At 39.5% G+C, this 22,167-nt stretch overlaps 1 protein-coding gene and 1 non-coding gene across 3 annotated transcripts in view; one reads left to right on the forward strand and one right to left on the reverse strand.

Annotated features, from left to right (window-relative positions):
• Window positions 1-22,167, forward strand: part of LOC133243843 (centriole and centriolar satellite protein OFD1-like) — a 64,527-nt gene that overhangs the window by 17,794 nt on the left and 24,566 nt on the right. Inside the window, exons 6-15 of one of the 2 annotated variants that reach the window (XM_061410568.1) lie at window positions 745-852; window positions 2,370-2,506; window positions 2,819-2,992; window positions 8,081-8,187; window positions 10,141-10,257; window positions 12,594-12,667; window positions 13,929-14,020; window positions 15,037-15,226; window positions 17,851-17,981; window positions 18,504-18,615. In XM_061410568.1, the coding sequence (XP_061266552.1) occupies window positions 745-852; window positions 2,370-2,506; window positions 2,819-2,992; window positions 8,081-8,187; window positions 10,141-10,257; window positions 12,594-12,667; window positions 13,929-14,020; window positions 15,037-15,226; window positions 17,851-17,981; window positions 18,504-18,615 (1,242 nt within the window). The remainder of the gene's footprint in view (window positions 1-744; window positions 853-2,369; window positions 2,507-2,818; window positions 2,993-8,080; window positions 8,188-10,140; window positions 10,258-12,593; window positions 12,668-13,928; window positions 14,021-15,036; window positions 15,227-17,850; window positions 17,982-18,503; window positions 18,616-22,167) is intronic. The other variant, XM_061410567.1, reaches the window with a different exon arrangement.
• LOC133243893 (U6 spliceosomal RNA) lies at window positions 3,931-4,033 on the reverse strand. Its single transcript, XR_009735221.1, has one exon. It is a non-coding gene; the product is annotated as a U6 spliceosomal RNA (small nuclear RNA).

The raw sequence follows: 22,167 nt of genomic DNA on the forward strand, positions 1-22,167 counted from the left end.
TCTCCTCCAATACCACAGTTCAAAAGCATCGATTCTTCGGCACTCAGCTGTTTACAGTCCAACTCTCACATCCATACATGACCACAGGAAAAACCATAGCCTTGACTAAATGGACCTTTGTTGGCTAAATAATGTCTCTGCTTGTGAATATGCTATCTAGGTTGATCATAACTTTCCTTCCAAGGAGTAAGCCTTTTTTAATTTCATGGCTAAAATCACCATCTGCAGTGATTTTGGAGCCCAGAAAAATAAAGTCTGATACTGTTTCCACTGTTTCCCCATCTATTTGCCATGAAGTGATGGGACCAGATGCCATGATCTTTGTTTTCTGGATGTTGAGCTTTAAGCCAACTTTTTCACTCTCCTCTCACTTTCATCAAGAGGTTCGTTAGTTCTTCACTTTCTTCCATAAGGGTGGTGTCATCTGCATATCTGAGGTTATTATTTCTCCCAGCAATCTTGATTCCAGCTTGTGCTTCTTCCAGCCCAGCATTTCTCATGATGTACTCTGCATAGTAGTTAAATAAGCAGGGTGACAATATATGGCCTTGGTGTACTCCTTTTCCTATTTGGAACCAGTCTGTTGTTCCATGTCTGGAAAGGCCGTTTCTCAGAAGTTATTCTTAAAGGATACATGATGTGAGAAAGATAATGTTATAAGTTCAAGATTGCATAAGCAGTGATTGAACAATGGTTGAATGAAAGAAAGTTATGAAACAAAAATATATACTTTGTGCTTTTCAGGTTTTCTTATTATGTTTCTGAAAGAATTGGCAGAATTTCATCAAAGTAAAGAGAGTCGCAATATGGAAACTCAGACAAGTTCAACATTTCCCATCGAAGACTCTCTTGGTAATTGTGATCTTCGTCCATAATTACATTTCTTCCATTTTATTTTTACAGTGAATGTGATGATCTGATGTACTGTATTATGTATTTGTTGCTTCACTGAGAGGGATACAGGCTGCTGGTGACATGTTTTCTGGAATCATTGCTCATTTTCTCTCGGAGGGACTAGAAGCTGCTCTCCAGGGCTGCTTCTCTGTTCATGATCACCAGGGCTACGCTTTTCACATGGGGATCCAGAGGACCACTTCCTTGTTTGTTCAGTTGAATCTCTCTTGACTGGGAAGTTCTTCCCTGTGTCTCATCTTACTTTATTTTATAGCTACTAAAGTGGGAAGATAGACTACTTACTTTGCAGGGAACTAGAAAAGTCAGTGGGCCATCCTTGCATTTTATAATTTAAAAACCTAAGATCATTTGAGGAAGGACAACTTGGCAATGCCCTGTCTGGATCAGAGCTGATATTGGAGTCCACATTTTCTGGCCTGTGAACTGGAGCCTTTTCTGAGTTATACGCCTTCTGTAGAATACAAAAAAGTAGATGGAAACCATGTGTAACATTTTGCCAGTCAGAGACATACCTGCCAATAGTTTGATTTCTGATGACTAAGGTGGTAAAGAATCTGCCTGCAGTGCAGGAAACAGAGGAGATATGGATTCATTCCCTGGGTGGGGAAGATCCTCTGGAGGAGGAAATGGCAGCCCACACCAGTATGCTTGCCTGCAGAATCCCATGGACAGAGGAGCCTGGAGGCCATAGTCCATGGGGTTGCAAAGAGTTGGACATGACTGAGCACATATTTTAATCTGCTTGTGCCAGCTATTTTTTCCTCTGCCTACTTTTTGGCAATATTGGTGTTACACTGATTAAGACTGTATGAGAGGGCCAGGTATGCAGTGTGTGGTGTGGTTGGTTTCAAATCCACAGTTTTTTTGAGAGCTGGGGGTCTCCTGAAAAGACTGCTGGAATGTGAGACAATCATAGTCCTGGCCTTAGCCCCATTGGTGCCATTATGTAGCTGCATAGCCTTCTGGAAGTCCCTTCAACTGGATGGGCATCAGTTTCCTAATCTGTGAAGTAGAGGAAGTGAAACACAACATCTTTGATTCCTCTTAGGGTCAATGTTTTGAAAGTGTGAGTCAGTGCAGTGAAAGAGCCCTCTCCCATGGCACTTTAACATAAGAAAGAAAAGCCACTGTTCTCTGACTTAAAGTATATTTTTTGTTTTCTTTTCCCCTGATATTTTATGATAAGGATTCTCAAATATTCAGAAAAGTTGAAAGCTTTACAGCAAACCCTTGTACATCTTGAGGCTGCCATGAAATTTGTTATACCTGCTTCATCACTTATCTGTCCATCCATTAAACACTCTCACTTTTTTGGATGCATTTCTATTAATAAGTAAAATGGCAGACATCCTTACACTTTTCCCTGAGTATACTCTGTGTTTGAACAGAGCTCTGGCTGTTTGCTCACCTACACATGTCTCTCTGACCTCATATACTGTGTCATTCTTTGGCAGTGGAGAAGCTTCAGCTTATTGACAATGAGTTTGCTGGTGCTTGTCTTCAACATCCAAAGTTAGAATCCTTAGAAATCAAGTTAAATGAATGTAAGAGGAAAATAGAACAGCAGCTACGGGCAGAAATGAATCAGGAGGTAAGATTTATCTTGTTATCATCAAGAGTGATATTTTTCCTCAAATTTTAATGTCTTCACCTTTGGTATATGGAGAAATAGTGAAAATCTTTACTAATGAATGTGGTACTATACTGTTGTGGATATTATTTCTCTTTCCAGATAATATCATTTCTTTATGGCTTCTGAGCACACCCTAGAATTGTAATGGATGAGATGTAACATGAAGATGAAATAAGCTAAATATATTTAGACAGTGTTAATAGAGAAAATTTGTTATTGTATCTTTACTGTAGTTATTGATATTTACAATTTTTTCCCATCAACTGGCAGTTAAAGTACTTTAAAGATACTGAAATAGAGAAAATTAAAACAGAAGAGAAAAGTAAGTGTGAGAAGGAATTAGCTGAGTTCCGGAACGAATTGGAGAGAGCTTATCAAGCAAAATCTGAGACCCTTATATCTCGTGAAAAGATGGCCCTTGAGAGAATTCAAAAGCACCAGGAGGTAACATTCTAAAATCATTTACTGGGTGGCTATCTCTGGGCTATCTCTTCAGTAGTTCTTGGGGTCAAGAATGCAAGTGGAGCAGGGGACTTGAAAAGGATATGCAGGCACCCATCCTCTGAGATGGGTGGATGGAAGGGACTGCAGATGGTATCATTTGGGAATGGAAGAAAGTCATACCAAAGAAGTGGCAGCTTTGAGGCTTCATTAACAGCAGGAAGGAGAGGATCCAAGATATGAAATGGCTGCTGATTTACTCAGTGCACATGCCCAGCAGTGGGATCGCTGGATCATAAGGCAGTTCTATTTCCAGGTTTTAAGGAATCTCCACACTTTTCTCCATAGTGGCTGTACTAGTTTGCATTCCCACCAACAGTGTAAGAGGGTTTCCTTTTCTCTGCACCCTCTCCGGCATTTATTGCTTGTAGACTTTTGGATTGCAGCCATCCTGACTGGCATGAAATGATATCTCATTGTGGTTTTGATTTGCATTTCTCTGGTAATGAGTGATGTTGAGCATCTTTTCATGTGTTTGTTAGCCATCTGTATAACTAAACAGACATTTCTCCAAAGAAGACCCAGTTATTAAAGGGTAATTACAACCCTTCTGCAAGTTTTGTATAAGCAGTTCTGGGAATTGGCCTCACTTAGATGGAAAGAATAGACATCTCTTCAAGAAAATGAGATACCAGGGAACATTTCATGCAAAGATGGTCACAATAAAGACAACAATGGCAAACACCTTACGGAAGGAAAAGATATTAAGAAGAGGTGGCAAGAATACACAGAAGATCTGTACAGAAAACGTCTCAATGATCCTGATAACCACAATAGTGTGATCACTCACCTAGAGCCAGACATCCTGGAATACGAAGTCAAGTGGATTTTAGAAGCATCACTATGAACAAAGTGACTGAACTGAAGTGTCTAAACTAGGAAAAAATATGAAATGTTTCACAAATATGCAAGTCATCCTTTTGCAGGGGCCATGCTAATCTCTGTGTCATTCTACTTTTGTATATGTGCCGTTAAAGTGAGTACTAACAATGTCATCTTTAAGATATGTGACGAAGTCAGGAAGAGAAATACACCGCATGATATCACTTAAGTGAGAAATGGTAGTTCAGTTCAGTTGCTCAGGCGTGTCCAACTCTTTGCAACCCCATAAACCTCAGAATGCCAGGCCTCCCTGTTCATCACTAACTCACGGAGTTTACCCAAACTCATGTCTTTTGAGTCAGTGATGCCATCCAGCCATCTCGTCCTCTGTCATCCCCTTCTCCTCTTGCCCTTAATCTTTCCCAGCATCAGAGTCTTTTGAAATGAGTCAGCTCTTCGCATCAGGTGGCCAAAATATTGAAGTTTCAGCTTCAACATCAGTCTTCCAATGAACACTTACGATTGATCTGTTTTAGGATGGATTGGTTGGATCTCCTTGCAGTCCAAGGGACTCTCAAGACTCTTCTCCAAAAACACAATTCAAAAGCATCAATTCTTCAGTGCTCAGCCTTGTTTATAGTCCAACTCTGACATCCATACATGACCACTGGAAAAACCATAGCCCCGAATACATGGGCCTTTGTTGGCAAAGTAATGTCTCTGCTTTTTTAATATGCTGTCTAGGTTGGTCATAACTTTCCTTCCAAGGAGTAAGCATCTTTTAATTTCTGTGGCTGTAGTCACCATCTGCAGTGATTCTGGAGCTCCCCAAAATAAAGTCAGCCACGGTTTCCACTGTTTCCCCATCTACTTGCCAGAAAGTGACAGGACTGGATGCCATGATCTTAGTTTTCTGAATGTTGAGCTTTAAGCTAACATTTTCACTCTCCTGTTTCACTTTCATCAAGTGTCTCTTTATTTCTTCACTTTCTGCCATAAGGGTGGTGTCATCTGCATATCTGAGGTTATTGATATTTCTCCCAGAAAACTTGATTCCAGCTTGTGCTTCATCCAGCACAGTGTTTCTCATGATGTACTCTGCATATAAGTTAAATAAGCAGGGTGACAATATACAGACTTGATGTACTCCTTTTCTTATTTGGAACCAGTCCATTGTTTCATGTCCAGTTCTAACTGTTGCTTCCTGCCTGCATACAGGTTACTCAAAAGGCAGGTCAGGTGGTCTGGTATTCCCATCTTTCAGAATTTTCCATGGTTTATTGTGACCCACACAATCAAAGGCTTTGGTGTAGTCACTAAAGCAGAAATAGATGTTTTTCTGGAACTCTCTTGTTTTTTTATGATCCAGCAGATTTTGGCAATTTGATCTCTGGTTCCTCTGCTTTTTCTAAAACCAGCATGAATATCCGGAAGTTCACAGTTCACGTATTGCTGACTCCTAGCTTGGAGAATTTTGAGCATTACTTTACTAGTGTGTGAGATGAGTGCAATTGTACAGTAGTTTGATCATTCTTTGGCATTGCCTTGGGACTGGAATGAATCCTGACCGTTTCCAGTCCCATGGCCAGTGCTGAGTTTTCCAAATTTACTGATATACTGAGTGCAACACTTTCACAGCATCACATTTTAGGATTTGAAATAGCTCAACTGGCATTCCATCACCTCCATAGCTTTGTTCATAGTGATGCTTTCTAAGGCCCACTTGATTTCACATTCCAGGATGTCAGGCTCTAGTTGAGTGATCACACTATCCTGATTATATGGGTCTTGAGATCTTTTTTGTACAGTTCTTTTGTGTATTCTTACCACCTCTTCTTAATATCTTCTGCTTCTTAAGTCCATACCATTTCTGTCCTTTATTGAGCCCATCTTTGCATGAAATGTTCCCTTGTTATCTCTAATTTTCTTGAAGAGATCGCTAGTCTTTCCCATTCTATTGTTTTCCTCTATTTCTTTGCACTGATCACTGAGGAAGGCTTTCTTATCTCTCTTTGCTATTCTTTGGAACTCTGCATTCAAATGGGTATATCTTTCCTTTTCTCCTTTGCTTTTCACTTCCATTCTTTTCACAGCTATTTTTAAGGCCTCCTCAGATAGCCCTTTTGCTTTTTTGCATTTCTTTTTCTTGGGGATGGTCTTGATCCCTGTCTTTTGTACAATGTTATGGACCTCCATACACACTTCATCAGGCACTCTGTCTATCAGATCTAGTCCCTTAAATCTATTTCTCACTTCCACTGTGTAATCATAAGGGATTTGATTTAGGTCATACCTAAATGATCTTGTGGTTTTCCCTACTTTCTTCAATTTAAGTCCAAATTTGGCAATAAGGAGTTCATGATCTGGGCCACAGTTAGCTCCCGGTCTTGTTTTTGCTGACTGTGTAGAGCTTCTCCATCTTTGGCTGCAAAGAATATGATCAGTCTTATTTCGGTGTTGACCATCTGGTAACATCCATGTGTAGAGTCTTCTCTTGTGTTGTTGGAAGAGGGTATTTGCTTTGACCACTGCGTTCTCTTGGCAGAACTTTCTTAACCTTTGACCTGCTTCATTCTATACTCCAAGACCAAATTTGCCTGTCAATCCACGTGTTTCTTGACTTCCTACTTTTTGCATCCCAGTCCCCTATAATGAAAAGGACATATTTTGGGGATGTTAGTCTAAAAGGTCTTCTGGTCTTCATAGAACCATTCAGCTTCAGCTTCTTCAGCGTTACTGGTTTGGGCATAGACTTGGATTACCATGGTATCGAATGGTTTGCCTTGGAAATGAACAGAGATCATTCTGTCCTTTCAGAGATCACATCCAAGTACTGTGTTTCGGACTCTCTTTTGACTGATGGCAATTCCATTTTTTATAAGGGATTCCTGCCCACAATAGTAGATAGGTTGTCTGAGTTAAATTCATCCATTCCAGTCCATTTTAGTTTGCTGATTCATAGAATGTCGACATTCACTCTTGCCATATCCTGTTTGACCACTCCCAACTTGCCTTGATTCATGGACCTAACATTCCAGGTTCCTATGCAATATTGCTCTTTACAGCATCGGACCTTGCTTCTATCACCAGTCAAAACAAATGGACATGTCTGTGAGACATATTCATGGACACAAGAGAATGGACTTGTTTCCAAGGTTGTAGAGGGTGGGAATGGACTGGAAGCTTGGGATTAGCAAATTCAAACCATAATATATAGGATGGATAAACAACAAGGGCCCCCTGTATAGGGCATGGAACTATATTCGATATCCTGTGATAAACCATAATGGAAAAAATATATAAAAAAGATACATTTGTATAACTGAGTTACTACTCTACAGCAGAAATTAACATAGCATGATAAATCATCTAAACTTCAATACCATTCAAAAAAGAAGATAGATGACCGATTAGATCAGATCAGTCAGTTTACAGACTCGAACTCTGGTTTAGTCAACTGGTCTACGAAGGCTCCTGAGAAGGTTGCCATTTATGAAGAGCACCATGCCTTTATTCCACCACCTGGAATGCCCCTTCCCTTCTTGGCTTGATAAAATTGTCCATTCTTCAAAATCCAACTGGAATGTCAGGTCCTCATGATGCCTCTCCTGACCCCTCAATGATGTACTCCTCCAGGCATCATTCATCCTGTGGAGTCTCAATTTACTTTAATTGTGAAATCATCATGTTTGGTTTGTCTTTCTCTCCCTGAATAAACTGAGTTTTTTTTTTTTTTTAAGGTGAAGACTGAGCTCTATCTGTACATCTTTATGTACACAACACCCAGTTTGGCCTTGAATATGTGATAGGTGTTCAGGGAACACATACATGGACGTGTGGTCGTTCATTTGGGGCATCATCTTTTAAGTTTTATTCTATTACTGAATGAACATTTAGTTTCATTTTTTCTTGCTGAAAAACTTAATGAATTTTCTTCAGTATCTGAGAGGCATTAATGAAGTAATAAAATAACTATAGACAAGGGATGCTAGAAATACAGGGTAATGTAACTTAACAGTCCTTGGGAGATGAGGAAGTACAGTTTTGTGGGGATAAAAAGGCAAAACATACACCTTGCATTGGAACCTCTTGAAAATTGTTCCTTTAAATGTCCATCCTTTGTTTTCTAGAATTTAGGAAGCAATGTATTTGTTCGTCTCCTTTGTTTTCTTTAGCTTGCTTGGTAAAAGTTAATGCTTTCCTCTGCAGAATGAAACAAAAGAAATCTATGCCCAAAGGCAGTTTCTACTAAAAGACATAGATTTGCTGAGAGGCAGAGAAGCTGAGCTGAAGCAAAGAATTGAAGCCTTTGAATTGTAAGTAATGTGTGTCCATTTTGGACTTTCAGAATGAATGAGATGAAAAAGAACTAAATATGTCTGCTGCTGCTGCTGCTGCTGCTGCTGCTGCTGCTAAGTCACTTCAGTCGTGTCCGACTTTGTGCGACCCCATAGATGGAAGCCTACCAGGCTCCTCTGTCCGTGGGATTTTCCAGGCAAGAGTACTGGAGTGGGGTGCCATTGCCTTCTCCGAAATATGTCTACATATTCTAATAATAACTGCAGAGTAGAGTTCTTGATTGTAAAGGTGTTATCACCTAGCTTCAAGGCACACTTCAAGTGAAATGAAGATGAGCATTTTGTTTTTGGGATGAAAGCAGGAGATACCATCGTCAGGTTACAGTGGGACCTGACAAATAATTTGGAGAAGCGGATAACACTTTAACAGATCATATGTTTCCCATTTATGTCAAACATTCAGATCTCACATTTTCATGTGCATATGGTATCTGAATTCCAGACAGCAAAACCTGCCATATTGACATACTCTGCTGGCAAAAAAGGGCAACACAATGCCTCTGAGTTGACTTGTACTGGGAGAAACTGTTTCATGTAATGTGTGTGTTGCTTTCTTAAGTGCTCACTAGTGTTTCATTCTTCATATATTACCAGGGATTAGTAACAGGCTCAGCAGTTTTATAGGTTATGGTATAAGCCTTCTTTCCTGTTTGTTATCTGCCATTAATCGGCACTCATAGATACACCAGAAATCTTCTTTCCTTGAAAGATTTGTCTTCATTTTCATGAACGTTGTTTTCTCATTTACGTAGGCTCAGTTCATTTGATTTCTTCTCTCTGCCAACCTTACTCTTTTTGGCAATACTGAAGAGATAAATTGACCATAAGAGAAAAGGAAACCAATTTGGGCATTGATAGTTAGTGGTTATGTAATCACTTATTTACCTCCACTTCCCCTACTCCTCCTTTCTAAGTATACTGAAAGTGAAAGGGTTAGTTGTCAGTCATGTCTAACTCTTTGTGACCCCTGTAGCCCACCAGCCTCTTCTGTCCATGAAATTCCCCAGGCAAGGATACTGGAGTGAGTTGTTATTTCTTTCTCCAAGGGATCTTCCCAACTAGAGATCAAACCCAGGTCTACTGCATCACAGGGAGATTGTTTACCATCTGTGCCATCAGAGAAGCGTATCATACAAACTAAACAACTATACCAGTGTACAGATTAACCAGCAGAGGGAGCTAACACAGAGACCTTTTATAATTTGCTTGGCAGTCTGTTCCCTAGCAGTTCTGTTTTTCACTTGATCTGAGTTCTTGTGAACCCAGTTCCCTGGCTCTGGAACTGATTTTGTGCTTGACTCGAGGTTTCACCATCACGGCTATTCCTTTCTTCAGTGTTGTCACGTTTTGACTGATCCATCTATCTTTTGCTCTCTTTTCAGTATTTACTTTTAGTATTGAATAAGTTCACTGGTATTGAACTAGTATTGATTTAGTAGGTTATCAAACACCAAAATTAATCTTCTGTCTTTAATAGCTATGGGCTAGTCAGTTAAACCTCACAGTTAGAAACAATATTATAAAAGAAACAAGCACTTGAATGTTGTAACTAAAGTTTGGCTTGTAGTTTTCTAACTTTAAACAATCTTTTACCCTTTAATTACAATTACTTATCACTTGTGATCTTTTTTTTTTTTTTTAATGTGAATGATCTCCAATGAGGAACCACTTTGGTGTTGGCATTTTTTCACACTCTCCAGCCATAGAACTATGGAGTTCTGCCTGTACTTCAGATGCATCATCACTAGGTCAGCCCCTAAAATAATGGGTGACTTCTGGCTCTTTGTTTTTAACTCCCCAGCCATGACAATTACAGAACAGTTTTGAGTCTATGGGACTAAAAACACATGGTATCTTTTCACCAATGTTAATATTTTTCTAATTTGACTTATTTGTTTTGACTAATTTCAGGGCCCAGAAGCTACCAGAAAAAAACAAATGCATGACTGATGGGCTGACGAGGCGAGAGATGACTATAAAGAGCCTTGAGGAGACCTATGACCAGAAGCTGAAGAACAAACTTCTAAAGTAATTGTTTGGCATCTTAAAAAAGAAAAAAAGTATTGTGTTTGAATTAAGTTGATGGAAACACAGCAACATTAATGAGTAGATAAATCTAGTATTTTATAGCAAAATCCAGTGTTTCTGAAAAAAGAAATACATGTTTTCATTGACAGTCAAGTTTTTTCCATGAATATTTTGAGTTAAGATGGTTTTTAAAAGATACAGTACAGGGAATAGCATCCTCTGCTCACTTTTGTCACTTCTCAAGTATTTATTGAAGGCCTGTGATTTTGCGTGAATTTCTTACAACACCTTGTAACTTCCTGAGAAGCTATAAAATGGGAATTATGGTCATTTTTATCTTTTCCTCTGCCCCACTCATACTGCCATTAAGATGGAATATCTGCTGCTGCAGCTGCTGCTTAGTCACTTCACTCGTGTCCGACTCTGTGCATTTCCGTAGACGGGAGCCCACTAGGCTCCCCCATCCCTGGGATTCTCCAGGCAAGAGTACTGAAGTGGGTTGCCATTGCCTTCTCTAATGATGTGTAAATTATTCTGCTTATTTGTTATAGTATTTGTTGATCTGTATTTTTTTAAGATTCTGCCAAGCCAGAATCAAAGAAACAAATGGAATTAACTATGTAAAGCAAAAAATCATAGAAGGAAAGGAAAATATGAATCACTATGATACGATGGCTTTCCTCTCAGTTCAGCTCAGTTCAGTTCAGTTGCTCAGTCATGTCCAACTCTTTGCCACCCCATGGACTGCATCACACCAGGCCTCCCTGTCTACCACCAACTCCAGAGTCCATCCAAACTCATGTTCATTGAGTCAGTGATGCCATCGAACCCTCTCATCCTCTGTCATCCCCTTCTCCTCCTGCCCTCAATCTTTCCGAGCATCAGGGTCTTTTCCAATGAGTCAGCTTTTGCATCAGGTGGCCAGAGTATTACAGTTTCAGTTCTAACATCACTCCTTCGAATGAACACCCAGAACTGATCTCCTTTAGTATGGACTGTTTGGATCTGCTTGCAGTCCAAGGGACTCTCAAGGCTCATGTCCAACACCACAGTTCAAAAGTATCAATTCTTCAGTGCTCAGCTTTCTTTACAGTCGAATTCTCACATCCATACATGACCACTGGAAAAACCATAGTCTTTACTAGACAGACCTTTGTTAACAAAGTAATGTCTCTGCTTTTAGATGGTTGAATTTCCTCTAGTCTGAGTTTTGTTGTGTTTTTATGGATAGTATCTTAGTGCAGAGGCATTAAGTGTGTAGGTGGTAAATTTTCTCTCCAGTGCTCAATGTAATGTCTGGCACAAAGTAAGTGTTCACTTAATGTTTATTGGCACCATGAATTCATAGAGAAGTGATGACTCAACATAGTAGCTCTGGATGTTTCTTAATTGTTGGCCTCACTTGTCCATAATTTGTCTTTATAGTCCATGATATAATACCTTTAAGTTTTTTAAGTTATGCTTTAAAATAATTCTAATAAAATACAGTCCTTTTCTGTGAATCAGTTTTGACATGGTAGATTTTTATCCATGTATTTTATGATTTTTCCACATACTTTAGAGATAAACTCTAAAGAATCTATAGTTGTTAAATTTAGGAATAAGAAAATAAAAGTGTGTATGTTAGCTTGATATAGCTGTGGAGTAGGGAACTGTTAGGTATCTTTGTCTGGCTGTGGGTGTCCTCATATGACTTTGGCAGGTGTTGAGGTTCTGAGGATATTCACCACTGTAGTACTTCTTTCCTTTCTCTAATCTCTGAAACAGAAAGTTAGCTGCTAACAGCTGGTGGAGATGGTAAAATTCCATGAAAATATGACTTTGGCATCACCACTCTTAATATAATGCTATTGACAGTGGTTCTCAGTACTGTTTTCAGTTCCTTAGGGTAAAAGGTATTCTGTGTGAGAGTGGGAAGGTGGGACAGATGGATTGGAAGTGACTGACTTATTGTCCTTTGGGGTTTAGAGTCTGCAGTATACAGTGTAAAGTAAATTTAGTTTAATTTGTTTTTTTTGTTGTTGTCTTTGGTTGGTTTTTTTCTTTTTGCATCACTGGACTCCAGCTGAGAAACAGTGCCCTCTATAACCTCAATAACATGACCCATCATTTTGTGCTTGAGTTTTCAGAACCAGTTTACAGGACTGCAGCAGATTTTCCTGGACTTTTTATAGCCAGAATTCAGATCCCTGGCCTTAGTACTGACTGCTCTTGAAGTTCATTCATTGTCCTGTTCAGTGTTCTTCTGTGCCCTGGTGCCATAGATAAGCTCATCATTGACAGCAGTCTGCCTAGGGAAGTGACCAGGAACTCATTTCCATCCTTCTGATTCTCAGGTATCAACTTGAACTGAAGGAGGACTACATCACTAGAACTAACAGACTGATTGAAAGTGAAAGGAAGAATAAAGGTGATTCTTGGGCTGGGGTACAATTCTCTATTTTTTATTTTTAACACAGGTTATTAGACTTCTGAGTTGGGTCTGTTCTTTAATCCATAAAGTGTATACCCCTTCTACATCATTGTTACTATAAACTGACACAGTTTATGTCCTTTTAATTTTACACAATGAAAAAAATGATCAGTCTTTCCCTATGTTTTTGCAAACCTTGTTTAATTTTTGTATATTCATAAAGATCAGAGCTTTATTGGTAGAATTTTATTCAACTTTATTTCAGTATATTTTGATGAATAGATCTGTGATGTCAAGAAAGTGGCAGCAACTTGCTGCCATTACTTAATACTACTCTGAACCATGAGATTTTTTTTTTTAACCTAGGAGAAATTTTATTTGTCTCTAGTGACCTTGTTACTTATTTTTCTTAACTTCTAACACATATATATGCTTCATGATATTTTATTTTCACATATAACTTCCTAAACTGTTGTATATATTACTCCAAGACCAGGAAAGTTGGATAATTTTTTGATCTTTCAAGTATATTACATTGCAGTGTCTTTCTAGGAACTAGCCTAAGACAAGAGTTTTGGATTGGTATTTCAAATGGATTCCAGAGGGTAAACCAGGGCTGAGTACTTGGTCCTTATCAGAAGGTCACCAGGTGTGTGTGACCTTCACTCACTCAGGCTAGTGAGTAGTAATACTTCTTTAGCAATTGGTTTTGCCACGTAGTTAGCTTGTGACTTTTTGATGATGCATTGTATATATGCTTATGTTAGAAGAAGTGAAAATGACAAAATAATAACTGCAAAATCTTACCAGAGCAGTCTGTCTTTAAGGAAATTCACAGCTGTTGGCATGAGGATCCCACATTCCACACAGGTGGTGTAACTCTGGTGACTTGTGTGTAGCAGGAAGTGCACCACATGTATACTAACTTCCCATCACCTATTGAGTAACAGGACTTACTTGCTCACTAATTTTTTTTGGCCCAGTATCTGCTATTTTATATCTTTTTTGGGGAGGGGGGGCAAGGGGCCATGCCACGTGTCTTGTGAGATTCTATTCGTTGATCAATGACTGAACCTGCACTCCCGGCAGTGAATGCATAGAGTGTTAACGACTGGACCACCAGGGAATTCCTGCTGCTATTTTAGATGATGAGGTGTAATGCTCATTATTTCTGGCATACTGGCTATAAATGATTAAATGACTTTTATATTCACTGGTAAAACTTTATGATGTTTAGTTGCTTGGTTCTGTCTTTCAGAAAAAGCTATACATTTGCAAGAGGAACTTGCAGCTCTTAATTGTAAAAAGGAAGAACTTGGTCATTCTGTAAACCGTGTGAAAGAACTTGAGGTAATTGTTAAGCATATTGATTTTTTTAAATAGATGTTAGACAACACAGGAAATTTTAACTTCAGTCACACATAATTTATCTCCAGTGATCTTCCTGTTATGTTTGGACTATTTATTATATGACTCAAGAGGGCGATGGCTGAACTTAATTCAGTAGTTCTTCATTTCAATCTTTGTCTCCTAGAGAAGAATAGAAAGAGCATGTCCTTTGGAGCCTAGAGTCATCCTTGAATCTTGTTTATCTCCCTCACAGTTTGTGTGCTTTTGGGCAAGATCTGTGACCTCAGATCCTTTATCCATAAACTCTAGGATATTGTTCACATCTCATGGGAGGGACTTCAGCTGATTTATGTGCCTTTCCCATAGCAGGTGTTTGGCATCTATTTGGTTTCTTCTCTCTTCTCAGCACCAGGTAAAAATTTCTATCACTACATTAGGATCTCACAGACTAAAGCAAAATGAGAGGCATTTTTCACAAACTGTTACTTTTTTTCTGTTTTTTGTGTTTTTTTTTTTTTTGTACTTGATATACTAAGGACAGAACTGGAACTTCAGATAATTAAATATGTTCTGTATATAAAATTTGTTCCTGCAACTGAAATTATTTATTTGAGCACTTTATAGTTTCCTGTCTTCAAAGAAGAGATATATCAGACTGAGGGAAGGAAAGCACCTCCCAACACCTTAGTGGTATCTGTCTCACCTTTTTGTGTTGAAAAACAGACATGTAATTAAATTTGTGATGGCTTTTGGGTCCTTAGTGCATCTGGAAAATGGGTGATAATATGAAGGACTTGCTGTGTAGGACAGGGTTCTGCATAAATCGAGTTGTATGAACTTGCCTCAGCTCCAGAACAGAAGTAATTGTAGTCAGGGTCATCTTGTTACAGAGAACCAGACCAGCAAACTGACCATGATTAAATTATGCCACAAAGCTGAGAGCAGACTGTCAGTGTTTACCTACTCAGTCCTATAGAGTCGCTGTTCCAATATAAGTATTCCTTTTCCAATTCCAGCTTGAGATGGAGTCTGTTAGAGCTCACTGTTTGGCATTAACAAAGCAAAACCAAATGCTAAGCGAGAAGGTTAAAGAGATGGACAACTATTCACTACTGAAAGAAGGAAAACTGGAGCTTCAGGCGCAAAATAAACTACTTAAACAACAAGTGGAAGACATGAAAAGTGAAAACCTGCATCTTCTAAACCGTAAGTCTTTTTTTTATATGATTTGTAATTCATGTTAGGCTCATATTAGGAAACTGCTTTTTTGGCTATACCATGAGAATATGGGATCTTAGATCCCCAACCAGAAATTAAACCCATGTCCCATGTGAAAGTGCTAACCTCTGGACCACCAGGAAAGTCCCAGGAAACTGTTCTAGGGGAGGCTTCAATTGGGAAGATTTTATAAAATTAAAATCCTCAGATTGAAATTCCTTCTTTTTTGCTTGCTGTTCTGTAATTCATAGTGTCCTAAGAAGAATGTTTTTAAAATTTAATCTTTATATTACAGTATAGTTGATTTACAGTTTTGTATCAGTATCAAAAGTATAGCAAAGAGATTCTGTTATACATATACACATATCCATTCTTCTCAGATTCTTTTCTCATATACATCATTAGATTACTGAGTCAAGTTCCCTTATTAGTTATCTATTTCATATATAATACTGTGTGTCTGTTAATTCCAAACTCCTCATTTTATCCTTCACCCTGCCTTTCACCTGTGCTAATCATAACTTTTTTCCAAAGACTATATGCCTGCTGTGTTTTGTAAATAAGTTCAATTGTATTACTTTTTTATATTCCACATATAAGTGATATCATAAGATGTTTGTCTTTTTCTGTCTGAATTGCTTCACTTAGTATGGTATTCTATAGTTGCATCCATGTTACTACAAATGGCATTATTCCTTTTTTGTAGCTGCATAGTATTCCATTGTATATATGTACCACATCTTCTTTATCCATTCATTTGTCAGCGGATATTTGGTTGCTTCCATGTCTTGGCTATTGTAAATAGTGCTGCAGTGAACATTGGGGTGCATGTATCTTCTCAGATTATGGTTTTCTCCAGATATATGCCTAGCAGTGGGATTGATAGATCATATGGTAGTTCTGTGTTTAGTTTTGTAAAGAACCTCCATGCTGTACTCCTTAACGGTTGTACCAATTTACACTCCTACCATCAGTGTAGGACAGTTCCCCTTTCTCCATACCCTCTCCAACATTTATATTTTGTAGACTTTTTGATGATAGCCATTCTGATTGGTGTGAGGTTATATCTTATTATAGTTTTCATTTTCATTTTTTAATAATTCATGATATTGAACATCTTTTCATGTGCTTTTTGGCCTTCTGGATGTCTTTTTTGGAGAAATGTCTAAATCTTTTGCCCATTTTTCAGTTGGGTTATTTGAACTGCATGAGCTGTTTGTATATTTTGGAGATTAATCCCTTGTCAGTCACTTTATTTGGAAATGTTTTCTCCCATTCTCTGAGTGGTCTTTTCATCCTATTATGGTTTCCTTTGCTATGAAAAAGCTTTGAAGTTTAATATGGTTCCATTTGTTTCTTTTTATTTTTATTTTCATTACTGTAGGAGGCAGATCCAAAAAGATATTTCTGCAATTGATATCAGTATTGTGTGTTTGCCTATGTTTTCCTCTAAGTGCTTTTATAATATCTGGGCTTAATGTACACCTAGGCTTTTTAATCCATTTGGGGTTTATTTTTGTGTATCATGTTCGAAAATGTTCTGATTTCATTCGTTTACATGTTGCTATCTAGTTTTCCAAGTACCACTTGAAGAGACTGTCTTTTCTCCGTTGGATATTTTTGCCTCCTTTGTCATAGATTAATTGACCCTAGGGACATAGGTTTATCTCTGGGCTTTCTATTTTGTTCCATTGATCTATATTTCTGTCTTTGTGCCAGTACCATACTGTCTGGATGACTGTAGCTTAGTAATATAGTCTGAAGTCAGGGAGCCTGATTCCTCCAGCTGCATTCTTCTTTCTCAACATTGTCTTGGCTACTCTGGGTCTTTAACAATACATTGCGAAATTGTTCGAGTTCTGTGAAAAATGTGGTTGGTAATTTCATAGGGTTTACACTGCATCTAAATTGCCTTGGGTAGTATAGTATTGGATCTTCCAATCCAAGAATATAGTAAACCTCTCCATCTGTGTTGTCTTTAATTTCATTCATTGTCAGCTTACCTCCATACAGATCTTTTGCTCCATCAGTAGGTGTGTTTCTACTGGGAGTTCTGGGAGTTCCTGCCTCCCTGACCCTCCAGGCCCAAGGGCTGGTAGCAAAGAGCCTGGCCCCATTAGCAGTCTAGGGAACTATTTCATCCTTTGTGGCTAGGGACCAGCCTAAGTCAGTCTTCGTTGAAGGCCTCTCTGATGATCCAAATTGGGAATGCCATCTGCTGTCTGTCTGGACCCTGAGAGCTGCTGATAGATACACAGATTGATTGGACCTCAGAGTATTCATGGATAGGTTTTGATAGAGTGTTCCTTCTCTAACTCTGTGCTTGGTATAGGGGAGAGACAGGCTTTCAAGTTAATTTAAGGATTTGAAAGAACTCTATTACATGGAGAAGGACTCAACAAATAGTAAAATTTGCATTTAGTACATTAAATTATTTTGTTTTGAAATTTCTGTGGCAGAACTGCTCATTGTCCATGTGATAGAGCTGATAGAAAATAGTGTGCATACACAAAAAAGAAGAACAAATTTTAAACTTCTTTAGCTGCTTTTAAAAGTAGAGTACAATTATAAAATTTCAGGTTGATAACAACCAGGCTCTTCTACCTTCCTAGGCATAGCTCAGCCATCTCCAGAGGTACTAATTTTTCAGAAAGAATTAAAGAAAGCAGAAAATGCAATTGCATCTGAGCATAAGGAGTTTGAAACCCACAAACAAGCTCTGCAAAAACAGCTTCAAAGCGAGGTAAGTATTGCTTCTTGTGCAGCCAGGGGTTGGGCCAGTCTGCTGCATAAACATGTGAACTTGGCACATGCCACACTGGTGTAAATGGGGTTTACTTTAAAATTAGAGCTTCCCCAAGGTACTAAAGGGTGTGCTTTCTCATCTGAGAGCTCTCTACAGTGATCATGTGACTTTACATTCATAATTGTCACAAAATCCAGAGGCAAGCAAACTTACTGAAACACATAATTCTACAAGTCCTGGTGGTGCCCACAGTGGCAGGGCCTTGGAAATACTGCTGCCATCTCTCTGGTGTCTGCCCATGCCCTGGAGTAGCTGCTTTAACATGCATGTAACAAGATGTGGAAACTTGTTTTATTTCTTATCATTGTAGGGACCATGTGCATTAAGGATTAAGTGTGGATCGCTACTCAGAATTGGCAAAACGGAAAAAGAGCATAAGCCCAATGAGAGTACTGCTCCCGTTGCAGTGAGCTGTGATTTCTTCTGCATTGATTTCTTTTCTTCTGTAATTCTCTGCAGATTGAGCACTCCACCCAGCTGAAGGCCCAGATATTAGAATATGATGCTTCTTTCAAGAGGTTAACTGTGCAGGTTACCAATTTAAAATCACAACTGAAACAAACTCAAATAGGTTAGAGACATTTTAACCTATGTTTGTGTGTGTGTGTGTGTCAAACTTCTGACATTTGTGTACATTTAATGATTTTACTCATTGAATTTTTACTAATTCTTATAGTAGGGGAAAGCTTCCCAGATGGCTTAGTGGTAAATAAACCTTCTGTCAGTGCAGGAGACATAGGAGATACAAGTTTGAGCTCTGGGTCAGGAAGATCCCTGGAGGAGAAAATGGCAACCCCCTCCAGTATTTTTGCTTGGAGAGTCCAATGGACAGAAGAGCCTAGGGGGCTACAGTCTGTAGGATCACAGATAATCATGCACGACTGAGCACATAGCAGATCATAGGGAAGAGTCATAGAGCTGTGCCGTCTCAGAAGTCAAGCTCCCCTGTCCGTTTCAGGGGTACCATTCAGGTGGTCAGCTAACTGGACTTGTTTTCACAGCTGCCCCGTGACTGGGGGAACCTCATACCACAGATAGGTGTGATAGTGACATCAGTTCAGTTCAGTTCCGGCACTCTTTGCAACCCAATGAACCGCAGCATGCCAGGCCTCCCTGTCCATCACCAAGTCACATAATTTACCCAAACTCATGTCCATTGAGTCAGTGATGCCATCTAACCATCTCATCCTCTGTTGTCTCCTTCTCCACCTGCCCTCAATCTTTCCCAACATCAGGGTCTTTTCAAATGAGTCAGCTCTCTGCATCAGGTGGTCAAAATATTGGAGTTTCAGCTTCAACATCAGTCCTTCCAATGAACACCCAGGACTGATCTCCTTTAGGATGGACTGGTTGGATCTCCTTGCAGTCCAAGGGACATCTTGCCATCAAGAGTCTTCTCCAGCACCGCAGTTCAAAAGCATCAATTCTTTGGTGCTCAGCTTTCTTTATAGTCCAGTCTCATGTCCATACATGACTACTGGAAAAACCATAGCCTTGACTAGACGGACCTTTGTGGTCTAAATAATATCTCTGCTTTTTAATATGCTGTCTAGGTTGGTCATAACTTTCCTTCCAAGGAGTGTCTTTTAATTTCATGGCTGCAATCACCATCTGCAATGATTATGGAGCCCAGAAAAAATAATGTCAGCCACTGTTTCCACTGTTTCCCCATCTCTTTGCCATGAAGTGATGGGACCAGATGCCATGATCTTCGTTTTCTGAATGTTGAGCTTTAAGCCAGCTTTTTCACGCTCCTCTTTCACTTTCATCAAGAGGCTCTTTAGTTCTTCACTTTCTGCCATAAGGGTGGTGTCATTTGCATATCTGAGGTTATTGATATTTCTCCCAGCAATCTTGATTCCAGCTTGTCTTTCCTCCAGCCCAGCGTTTCTCATGATGTACTCTGCACAAAAGTTAAATAAGCAGGGTGACAATATACAGTCTTGATGGACTTCTTTTCCTATTTGGAACCAGTCTGTTGTTCCATGTCCAGTTCTAACTGTTGCTTAGAGGCAGGTCAGATGGTCTGGTATTCCCATCTCTTTCAGAATTGTCCACAGTTTATTGTGATCCACATAGTCAAAGGCTTTGGCATACTTAATAAAGTAGAAGTAGATGTTTTTCTGGAACTCTCTTGCCTCTTCAATAATCCAGCGAATGTTGGCAATGATCTCTGGTGATAGTGACATAGATGCCCCCAAATTCATCCTGGACCTAGCCTTTCCTTTTTTATTTGCTATCTGGTGACTCAGATAGTGATAACTTCACCTGCAATGCAGGAGACCCAGATTCGACCCCTGGGTCAGGAAGATCCGCTAAAGAAGGGAATGGAAACTCACTTCAGTATTCTTGCCTGGAGATTTCCATGAACAGAGGAGCCTTGTAATCTACAGTCCATGGAGTCTTAAAGAGTCAGACATGACTGAGTGACTAATACACATCCTGATAAAAAGACCAGTGAACTCTTGAATAGTTTTATATACTCCCTGACAGAGGAGTATGTCAGTGAGAGAGGCAGCATTGCCTGGCAGAAATAGTACTGCCGCTGAAATCAGAAAATTGGGTTTGTACACCAATTTTGAAGCTAGTTATTCAGCTCTGGGTACATTCCTTTTAACTTCCTTGGGCCTCAGTTTTCCCCTTTGTGATGAGGATAATATCTTCCGTTCTCTGGAAGACAAAGGGGAAATGTGAGCAGCTCCAGGGCAGTGCCTGGGGCGTATAAAACATTGGAGAAATGGTCAGTGCTATCATTTTACTACTGTGTCTTCCTGTGGAAACGTGACATCTGCCCTTCCTCCATCCTAACAAGTGCTGAGGCTTAGATGCTTTGTTGAGCTGCTTTCAAGCCCAGTGGAAGTTCATGAGACTATGATTCTGAGCCTTCTTCACTTCCTGTTTGCACTTCTTCTCCCTTGGCCCCTTCTCCCCACACCACTTTTATTTCCATCTGTTCACTCATCTCTACTCTTGCCTGTTCCTCATTTTCTCTCTACAACTCTGCATTTGCCAAACTGCCTACTGCTCAAACTGTCCTGAACTCAGATCATTAGAAATAGTTCAGTGAGGATGGAAGCTTCATGAGCATGAGTCTACCATGCATCTGTCCCTGGCATCATCAAGGTGGCCTTGCAGGAGAGGAGTGGTCACATGTTGTGGCTTTGCATTAGGCCAGCCCAGTGACTTGGTGCCTTGCTGCTGGGTGATTTAGCTGCAGTCTCCCCTCTGTGACGTGGGAGCAGTGAGAGTTTTGGGCTAACAGTGGTGCCCTGAACACACACCCTTCTTGCCTTCTCTGAGACTCAAGCTGTATGCAATAGAATTTGCCACAGCCCTGGGAGTTTGGGGTCTCATTCTGTAATGAGACACATTCATTATTTTAAAGTCAAGTGTGTTAATGTTCCTGCCAGGTGAAATAAGCAAAGATTATAAATGGATTTATATCAGCTCAGGTAAGGTTTTCAACCATCTGAGTTCAAGTCTGGTTAGGCTTTGTCCCCAAACACATTGTGAATGCCTTTTCAGTTCTCCAAGCTTGTTGGATTTCAAGGTTGTGCCTGATGGATTGTGAAATTATAACATGCATTACAGAAGAAAGCGTATGAAGCAACAGTTGGTATACATAAACTCTCAAACGTTAATTACTGTTATGATTGTGGTTTTACAAGCTATTTTTTTGTTGAAGTTTAGTAGACTTACTCTATTGTGTTGATTTCTGCTATACAGCAGTGATTAAGTTACACATATGTAGATTGCTTCTGATATTCTTATTCATTACAGTTTATCACAGGATGAACTTCCCTGGTAGCTCAGATTCTAAAACATCTGCCTACAATGTGGGAGACCCAGGTTCAGTCCCTGGGTTGGGAAGATCCCCTGGAGAAGGAAATGGCAACGCACCCCAGTACTCTTACCTGAAAAATCCCCTGGACGGAGGAACCTGGTAGGCTACATACAGTCCATGGGATCGCAAAAAGTTGGACATGACTGAGCAACTTCGCTTTCTTTTCTTTATCACAGGATACTAAATATAGTTGTCTGTGCTTTACAGAACTTTGTTGTTTATCCATTACATACATAATAGCTTACATCTGTCGAATCCAGCCTTCCAGCCCACTCTGCT

Source organism: Bos javanicus, chromosome Y (assembly GCF_032452875.1).
Source record: "Bos javanicus breed banteng chromosome Y, ARS-OSU_banteng_1.0, whole genome shotgun sequence".
NCBI lineage: Eukaryota > Metazoa > Chordata > Mammalia > Artiodactyla > Bovidae > Bos > Bos javanicus.